The 10,178-nt window shown below is 35.2% G+C and overlaps 2 protein-coding genes across 2 annotated transcripts; both read left to right on the forward strand.

Moving 5' to 3' along the window:
* The first annotated feature begins 212 nt into the window (after positions 1–212).
* On the forward strand, positions 213–1,783 carry LOC143637284 (cytochrome b-c1 complex subunit 9, mitochondrial-like). Its single transcript, XM_077104717.1, has 3 exons — positions 213–387; positions 1,239–1,282; positions 1,427–1,783. The coding sequence occupies exons 1-3, from the start codon at positions 267–269 to the stop codon at positions 1,472–1,474; spliced, it is 213 nt and encodes a 70-aa protein (XP_076960832.1). The 5' UTR covers positions 213–266; the 3' UTR covers positions 1,475–1,783.
* A 1,520-nt stretch (positions 1,784–3,303) lies between these two features.
* On the forward strand, positions 3,304–4,674 carry LOC143637285 (F-box/LRR-repeat protein At1g67190-like). Its single transcript, XM_077104718.1, has one exon. The coding sequence runs from the start codon at positions 3,318–3,320 to the stop codon at positions 4,587–4,589; it is 1,272 nt and encodes a 423-aa protein (XP_076960833.1). The 5' UTR covers positions 3,304–3,317; the 3' UTR covers positions 4,590–4,674.
* Positions 4,675–10,178: the final 5,504 nt, after the last annotated feature.

Here is a 10,178-nt window from a genome sequence, read left to right on the forward strand (position 1 = left end):
GCTTAGATCGATTTTGGCTCTGTTACAAAAATGAGCCAACTTAGCTCAGATTATCCAAATCATTTTTTTTCAGGTAGTGTTATTCGAACTTTTATCGAACGAGCCACGAGCTTTCGCATCAATTTGAAAGATTTGAAAGGAATATATGTACTGAACCGGATCCGGTTTTGCTCACCCTGAATCCACGGAACAAAAAACAGTATCGGTAACCTAGATTGGCCGAAAACCCCCAAATCCCACTAACATTTCACCGTCAATTTATCACGATGAGTACGGCAGCTCGGAGAACCGGTGGACTATTTGAAGGACTATACAAAGTCCTTATGCGCCGTAACTCCGTCTACGTCACCTTCGTCATCGCCGGTGCTTTCCTCGGTGAACGGGTGGGTAGTTAGGGCTTCATTTCATCATCATTTATTATTATTATTATTATTATTATTATCACATGCTCCAGTTTATAATACACTTTTGATTTGATTAGTTAGGTTATTAAGTTTATAGAATTAATTGATTATCCTCATAGATCTGATTATATTTTGTATTACTAATTATCATGTATGTTTAGTCTAGTTTTTACATAAGGTTATGGTATTTCATCAAGGAAATAAACACTCATTTGATTGATTGCCTTTAGTATCAACGAAATAAACAATAATCACGCCTAGGCTCAATATCGGATATCGGTCAAGGTCGCGGTGGATTATCGGTAATTTTAATATCATGCACAATTTATATGTATAGCGATTTAACACTAACAATTCGGTATACTCTCTCACCATAACCTTTTGCAACTTACAAAACGCTAACTTGAACTGATTAAGACTTAAAACACTAACATTAAACACTAAAAATTAACAATTAAGACTAAAAAGCTGACATCTGGAAAATCGGTGATATATCGGTCAATATCGCTTACCGATTAATCGTTGTTTGGTCAAAATTGAAAATTTAGATATCACAATAAGGTGTATGTATATTTGGAAAATTACATAGAAATTCCAATTTGATTAATTCTGAATCCTGATTAATCGCTAGATCCTAGCTCACCGCCCTACTAACGCCTAGCGAGTTCTGCAACACGGGCTTAGTTTAAACAAATAGAGATCTAAAACACCCCTTTTAAGTGTGTAGGTTAGACTTTGGTTATATATTGTGTATGGTTTTAAAGTTTTATATATAAAAGATATGCACCGACTGAGATACTTATGGAGTTATGCTGATTTATGTGTTTCAAGCAGTTGACTATGGAGTTCATAAACTCTGGGAGAATAACAATATCGGGGTAAGCCAGCTTATTCTTGAACTGAATCACGTGTTTTTTTATTCCCTTCTTGTAATGCAGTTTATCAATGACCAATCTTTGTAGTTATACTTTTTGGGTTTTCATATCCGAGTGGTTCTTAGCGTGTTGTTATTATTTATGCAGAAACGGTATGAAGACATATCTGTTTTGGGACAGAGGCCTATTGAATGAATCTTGATAATCGTATGTGATACTTTTTTCACTTTTTTTGGGCATTTGAAAGGATAAAATTTATATGAATATTGGTAACAAGTGTTTACTTTTTGGGTCAAACTGGGTGTGGTAATCCCAGCACTAGATCCTTCAACTTTGCAGAGGGTTCAGTTCTCATTATTATTCTACTTTATGAATCTTCTTTTGGAAACTTTTGTTTGATCTTGCATAATCGTTCCAAAATCACTTATTGTTTTGCATATTTAAATTTATTTTATGTGTGTATGTATGTGAGTTTCTAGGGAAAATGGTTACAAATATGATTCCAGTTCTTTTAATTGCATATTGGTACAAGAATTCCCAAGTGTTGGACTTGTACCTTTATTTATACAGTTTTATTAAGTGAACTTCCATACATATAAAAATGGATAAAATATTATCATTTTTTTCTGGCAAGGACAAATGATCTATTTTGAAAAAAAAAATGCAGGGTATAAATGATTTAAGCTGTCTATAAGCTACTTAAGATTTGCTTGTTAAAATATTGAACCGTGTTAAGGTTTAATAAGCCCGAGCTTGAGAGCTCATGTGTATAATGGAGCTCATTTAACAAACGTTCTCGAGCTCAAAATTATAACAATTAATATGTATAAAAGAATTATTAATATAAAAATTGATAATAAAGTAGATGCCATAGTTAAGCTTAAACTCGTAAAAGTGGTCACGAGAGTTGAGCTAAAACTTTAAGATTTGAGCTCAAAATAAGACAACTCGAGCTCTATTAAGTTAAATAAAAGGCATAACTACAAGTAAATGTTGAAACTTTGGGGATTCATAACATGTTTAAATAATGCAAGATGTATGATTTTTATAACAAATATACATATTTTACGAAAATAACATTTTTATAAATCGGGAGATTGTTTATGACGAGAAAATCATAAAATCTTGTTATCTTAAGAAAAATGTTATACTAATATGCAATCAAAAAAATCATAATAATTTGTTTGAAGAGTGTCTCGAGATTCAGGCGATTGCGGATAATGTAATAGTAAATTTGTTGTTATCTTAAGAAAGTGCTATACTAATATAGTCAAGAAAATCATAAAAAAAAATTTATCCTGTTTCTTATTATTTTTATTAATTTTTTTTCCGAAGGTATACCGAGGTGGTGTTTGGGATACCTTATTTTATCTCCTTATAGCTTGTAACTTATAGGTTATAAGGTGTTTGAGAAAGTTAGGTGTTATGAATGTATAATTCATAACTTATGACTTATATAAGTCATAAGAAGTTAAACAAGTAATCCCAAACACCCAGAATGACCCTAATTATTATTTTTTCTAAAAATAAGAATATATCATATATGTGATTCTTTTCCATTTTATCAAACTTATTATAACGTCACATTGAACAACCAACCGTTAAATCTCCATAAGCGGACCGTTACACGCCGATCGGAGCCCATCACCGTCAACTCCGATATCCTCTGTTTTCCGATCACAGTCGCCGATGATTATTATTATTGACACCTCATCATCCATTCTTCTTATTCCGGTATCTCCAATTCCCCAATATTATTATTCCCTAAAATTTTGAATTTTGCATATTCGCCTTACTATCTACTAACAATAATAATATTATTATTTGCCCTAATTTTTTATACTTTTCGAATAATAATAATATTAACTTCTTCGCTTTCTCATTTAATCCCACATTCTTCAATTGTATATATAATTTCCGGATTCATTTAATCATCAGTTTGAATTAATTTTAATCTAATACATAATTATCACCTTAGGGTTTCATGTTATTATAGACACAATCAGGGTTCATAAATCATACATTCATATTTCATGCTATGGACCGTCTTCCTGTCGAAGTAATCGGCAACATATTATCCCACCTTAGGGCTGCTAGAGACGTCGTAATCGCCTCGACAACCTGTAAGAAATGGCGCGAAGCCTGCGATAAACATTTGCACATGCTTTCGTTTAATTCCGATGATTGGCCCGTGTTTCGTGACCTCACAACGAGCCGGCTCGAGATATTAATCACGCAGACGATTTTCCAAACCAAAGGGTTACAAGGTCTGTCTATATTAATGGATGATGTTGATGAGTTTTCGGCTTCTGCGGTTATTGCGTGGTTAATGTACACACGAGAGACGTTACGTTGCTTGTTTTATAACGTGCGTACCGCGCCTAATGTTAATATTCTTGATATTTGTGCGCGGCAGAAGCTTGAGCTTTTGGTTTTGGCTCATAATTCGATTACGGGAGTTGACCCGAATTATCAAAGATTTGTTTTCTTGAAGTCGCTTTCTTTGAGTTATGTTAACATTTCGTCGTTGGATCTTAATTTGTTGCTTACCGCATGCCCAAAGATTGAGTTTTTAGGGCTTATTAGTCCCGAGATTGCCATAAATGATGCTCAGGTAACGGTTGAGTTGACTAGTCAAACGTTGAAGAAAGTCTATATCGAAGCGATAAGTTTAGATAAGTTTACGTTGGAAGCGGATAATCTCGAGAAGCTGCATTTGAAAGATTGTGCTCTTGAGTTGTTTGAGCTAAGTGGGAACGGTAGTTTGAAGCATTTTAAGATGGATGATGTTAGCATCTTGCATCTCGACATTATTGACCCTATAGATGATCTTGAAATCATTGATGTAAGCAATTTCACCATCATTTGGTCAAAGTTTTATCAGATAATATCGAAATCTTCTAAACTGAGAAGGTTAAGGTTATGGAACGTGGTGTTTGATGACGAGGTTGACTTTGTTGACCTTGAATCGATTGCTTTGTGTTTTCCTGAATTGAACTATCTTGCGTTGAGTTATGAGTTGAGAGATGAGTTGAAAGAGGGTGTTCTTAGTTATAGCTTGCAGGGTTCGTCTCCGATGGTGAATGTGACTGCTCTGGATGTTGGATGGACGGTTCTTGATGAGCATTTTGCTGATTGGGTCGCGTGTTTGCTTGAAAGGTGTTTGAATCTTAAAAAGTTAGTTATTCATGGGGTTGTTTCCGAGTCTAAAACGCATGTTGAGTGTCATATGTTGGCTAGTTTTACTTCATCAATTGTTCAACTTCTGAGAAAGTACATTCATGTTGATGTTCAGTTTGTATATGAATAAAGGTTTTGAAGATTTTTTTATGGATATTAGTTCTCATGGCAATCTTTTTTATATGCTTTTGGGGATGTTTCTCTTGTGGTGCCATTAAGTTTGTTAAATGTTATTGAGTGTATCATTTTGTTACTCTTTTATTTGTTTCAAGATGGATAAAAATGTCAAGCATTGGGGGTGGGGTCAGTTTCTCAGTTGCCTACCACGAAATAGAAGACAAAAGGCTTTTTAGTTTCAAATTATCCAAGTGGAGTAGTTTATATGATTTGAAGTTTTGTAATAAATGAATAATAAATATGTCTTTCTCAGAGTTGCTTTATTTAATGTATAATTTTAAATATATTAATTTAATTACTTTATTCTCATTGTTAGAAAAGATATCCAACAAGAAGTTATAGAAGAAAACTTCTTTCATTTCGATGGTTCTGATCGGTATTACTTTCATAGGGGGATGATCGGGAAAGTAATACCAATCCACCATCTAAACATAATGAAATAACGTGTTACATAACATTGGGAAGTCGTTTTTTACACATTTAAAGACAAATCATGAAATAACATTATATAATAAATGAAATAAGAATTTAAAAAGTTAAGTCACCAGTTTTATGCTTTAATTGGTTTGGAGACTTATTCAAGGGGGCACTGACAGTCATGATCGGTTGCAAGTACCATACCATTTCTGTGTACAAAGGATCGGATTTGGTCAAAGTTTTGTACAAATACTTCATGCATGAAGACATGATGTACATGATAAATTGATGGATATCCTAATGGACCTAATCCCAAAAGTTTCCATGTGTTCTAAAATCAAGAAATAGATATACAAATACATATGCATATATAATATACCTAATCCATTGAAATAATAACTTTATCTTCTTCTTTGGGTCCAATACTCCAATAAGTTCCATTGGCCAATCATTGGTTTTATAAGAAAAGGGAAAATGTCAACATACCCTAAAGTGGTTGATGAAAACAACATAAAATATTTTCCATAGAACCTTGGTTATATGTTATGGTGGACTTTTTAGTTTTGAAAATATATATATATATATATATATATATATATATATATATATATATATATATATATATATTTATATATATTAATTGATCTGATAAGTAACCTAATAAAAACTTTAAAATGTTTATCAGAATCTAGTGAATAAGAAAAATTAATTATATAGTTTATATGATTTAGGCATGAAAGTAACATACTTAGGGTCTAATTTTATAACTTTGAAAGTTTAAGATACGGTTTTCAGTTTCTAACATATTTGAGGTCTAACATAATTTTACATTAAAAAAACATAGATTTATGAAAATGACTATTTCACCCTTAAATTTAAAAAATAAAAAAAAAATAAAGTTGACAGAATAACATTGTCTACATGTTTTCTCCGCTAAGAGCCTTTCTCCCATGGTTTCTTCTTCGGAGCTAACCGCTCAAAGCATTTTATCAACGACGTTATGGTCATCAATGGCCACCCTCCTCTCTCGACAACTATAAGAAATTATATACTATTATTACTATAATTTCTGAATATGAAATTATTATAATCTATCATAATGTTTATCATTTTGATATAAAACCATGACTTAAAAAGAAAAAAATAACAGTTCAAATTGTTAAACCACAACCAATCGTTTTGAGCGACGATTCTATCATTCTGGTTTGATTTGTCGTTTCACAAAATCTTATTTAGCTCTGATCTAAAATTTTCTTCGATTCGATCATAGACCTTGAGCAACCATAATTGTTGTGGTTAATTCCATTTGCCTTCGACACTTTTGGATCTCTAGCTCCCGAGGCGGTTCGCTTCTTTGAGCGGGTGCAGAAGGTGGTCCACAGTGACTCGCAGAGCCCGAGGAACCAATGATTTATATTTAGTAGAATAGGCTTTGCGATTCAAAAGGGGATAGCGACACAACTTGTTGATCGCTTACCCATTATCCAGATGTAGCTCAGTTTGTGTTATATATAAAATGAAATGTAAACTTGTAATTGGATGCTCATTAGGCATATGTAATGGGCGACACTTTGGACGAAATGCGGGCGACTAGGGGCGCGAACACGCCCCCCCAGACGATTTTTGGGCGATAAGGAGCGGGAGCGGGGTTCTTTTATCGCCTTGGGTGTTTGAGAAATATTATTATTATATTCATTTGACCGTTGCAAATATAAAAAAAACATAATTAAAACATTATATATATATAAATATACACCTTCTTCTCCATTTTATATCCATTTCATACATAATTCATATCCAAATTCTTCAAAAAATCTAACAAAATGAATCCTACAAACAACCCGAACCAACCGACACTCGTGGAACTCGCCGCTACCATGAAAGAAATCATCAAAAAACACAAAAAGTGTGTTGAGGAACTCAACGCTACCTTGAGAGAAACCGACAAACAACACGAAAAGATTGCCCAAATGTTGGAATTGCGGGAAATGAGTGAAGAATACAAATCTCTCAAAGATGCCGGGTTACACGAAGAGGCCGCATTATTGCAACGACGACGAATGGAAAAAATGCGCGAATATTATGGATATTATTATTTTATTTAGTTATGTTTTTTAATATTTTTAGTTATGTATTTTTTTTTTAATTTTAATGCATTATTAGTTATGTTTTTTTAAGTTTTTTGTATTTCTTTTTAATTTTAATGCATTTTTATCTAATTATTTAAATAAACTGGTTTTTATTTGGTTAGTTTAGTTATAAAAAGAAAATAATAAAAAAAGAAACTGTGGGCCCAACTTGTAGCCCTTACACCATTACACCCCAAAAACAAATTTCCATTCCATGCTGACTGGGCGTCACGTGTCATAATTCGCCCCCAATTGTAGCCCCTCCACTACACATAGCCTTATGGTTAATGTTTTACATCCAATATGGGCTTGAATGATAAAATAAAATTGTATGAAAAAGAATCTTGATGTGGCAATGTATTAGGTGGTGACAAGGAATGGATGTTGACCCATCAACAATAACAAACAATTAAACTCGGATGTGCTTTATTCTTAGGCTGAGGGGTGTGGGGGGCGCGAGAGGGGGCGTGAGTGGGGGCGCCAGCCAATAATATTGTGACGTGTGGCAGAGAGAGAAACTTGATAAGATGGGTGTTGGTAGTGGTGATAGCGCCCCGGGCCATGGTGTGGAGGGGCGCGAGAGGGGGCGCGAGCGGTTTATTTTTTTATTTTTTTATAAATGTATTAAAAAAACGTATTATTAAAAAAACAAGAAATTATTTAAAAAAACACACATTAATTAAAAAAACACATTAATATATAAAAAAAAATTAAAGTACTAAAGAAAAACATTATTCTTATTATTCGGCTTCGTCTTCTTCGATCAACCTCTTCCGGATACGTTCCTTTTGTTTTTCCATCAGCATTTGGTCGACCGGATTTAGGTGGCTGAAGTCTCTTGCAAGGAAGTCCAAATCTCTCATTCTTTTTTTTTCCTTTTTGTCAATAGAGACCACCTCCATGGTTTTGTTGAATTTATTGAGGGATTCAACAAGATCGTTGATGTTTACGGCTTCCCCCTTAGCCTGTTTTTTCCCCCTGGCGTCCCTTCCCAATGGCCGCCTCCTCGGCGGTGAAGACGTTTCCTCCCCCGCAACGTTTAGGTCGAATCCAACCCGGCAATCCGACCCGGCGGAAGTGCTGTACGCTCCAGACGAACTAGTTTTAGTCTGTTTCGGCCCTACTTCCGCATCAACGTCCGGCGCCACCAGCTCAACCCACTTAGAACACCTTCTCAACCTCTCCCACACCTTTACATCGTCCCACGTCTTCACCGTCCCATACCTCCGCAGGCACTCCTGCCTCCACTCTTCGACAGTGAAATTATAAACCGCCAAATCGTCACTGCCACTTGGTCTCATACGACCGGCGTTCCTGTTGAACAGATTAGTAAACAAGCCGACAAATTTTCTGATTTCGGTCCACCGACCCGAAATCATATCGGCGGTCCGCTCTGTACTCCCAACGAGCGAATAGAACGTCTCCCTAACCTTTGTCCAAAAGACCTTGCTCTTTTGGTAGTCCGCTGCAAAATGCATAAATAAATTTGTAAGTCATTTAACTTTTTTTGGTAACTTTTTTATTAAAAATAATTTTTAAAAACGTTAAAACAATTACCGCAACGCCGATCCTCAGAAGTGACTATCCAAGCCCGACACAGGGCTTCCTTCTCATCCGATGACCACAGAGTGATTTTCCGTTTCGCCCTTCCGGTCGAAGCCGAACCCGACCCGTCCGTTGCAACTTGTTTTTTCCGGTGGACGCGTCTTCTTTGTCCCGCAGCTTCACCTTCTGGTTCTGGTTCTTGTGTCTCCGGAACTACAAAGTTAGGAGACGGTTGTATGTTGGATGGTTGAAAGCCGGATGGTTGTTGCGACCCCGAATAAAACATCGGTTGGTCCGGTGCCGACCATAAATCGTCGTAACTGTAATCTGATTCTAGGTTTGGGTACCAATTTCCAGCCATGTTTTTAAAAAAAGGTTTGGAAGATGGGGTGATTTCGGGTTTTGGGTGTGGTATGTGATATTGGTTTGGGTTTGATATATGTTTAATACAGAGAAACAAAATCGAGTTGGAAATAGGTTTGATATGGGTGTTGAAATGGGTTTGATATGGGTTTGTTATTATATATAGGAAAAAAAAACGTTTTTTTTTTTTTAAATAAAACACCCCCCAACGGCTATTCACCCTTTCCAAGAAAACTCTTGCGCCATTCTCAGCCGCTAGCACCCTGGCGCCTGCCTCGTTTTCCGCTCTCGCGCCCCTCTCGCGCCCCTATCGCGCCTCGGTGGTGTGGTGCTCGCGCCCCGGGGCGCGAGCGTCCGGCCTCTTGCGCCCTTCCTAGCGCTCCACACCCCTCAGCCTTATATAGTTTTCTAATTTTTTTCTTCATTCATCTAATGCCTAGTTGATCAATGTTTTAACATGTACTTTTATGTATTAAAAGTCTAGCTACGAACAAGTATTTTACCGAACAAGGTCGAAAATTTAACTTTTGTTACTTTCACTTTAGTGGGGTAGTAAGATGATTTAGGTGTAAATTTGATGGTCAAGACTCAAGTGTTACGATATATTTAGCTGTTAAAAAAAGTATTAAATAACATGAATAATTAAAGAGAACAATTCTAGAATAGTCAACAAATAGTAACCCTACAACCTTACTACAACTTTGTTGTATTTGCATGCATAGTTGTATCTATTCACTCATAAAATTTTAAGTTTGAAAGCGATAGAAAACCTTGTCTCATTTGCATTTCTATTGGCTTAAAATCTATTTTAAATTAAATATCACTTAACAAACAAACAGTTGTATATTTGTATAGGCTTAATATTATTAGTACTTGCACTGCTCTGAGGAGCCCAAGACAATAGCCAATAAGAAAATATTGGCGGTTAGAAGACATCATATCTGTTTTGTCTGCTCTGAGGAGCCCAAGACAATAGCCAATAAGTAGAATAGGACCCACTGGTTTTCTTTAATTTCATATAAAAAAACAAATAAAAATAGTTTAAAAATCATTTTTTTTATTATTCCTGTTTTGTCTTCAAATCCAAC

The sequence above is a fragment of the Bidens hawaiensis genome, unplaced genomic scaffold, assembly GCF_021521415.1.
Source record: "Bidens hawaiensis isolate Kalapana, Puna unplaced genomic scaffold, B.hawaiensis_p1.1 tig00008219_1, whole genome shotgun sequence".
Classification (NCBI taxonomy): Eukaryota; Viridiplantae; Streptophyta; class Magnoliopsida; order Asterales; family Asteraceae; genus Bidens; species Bidens hawaiensis.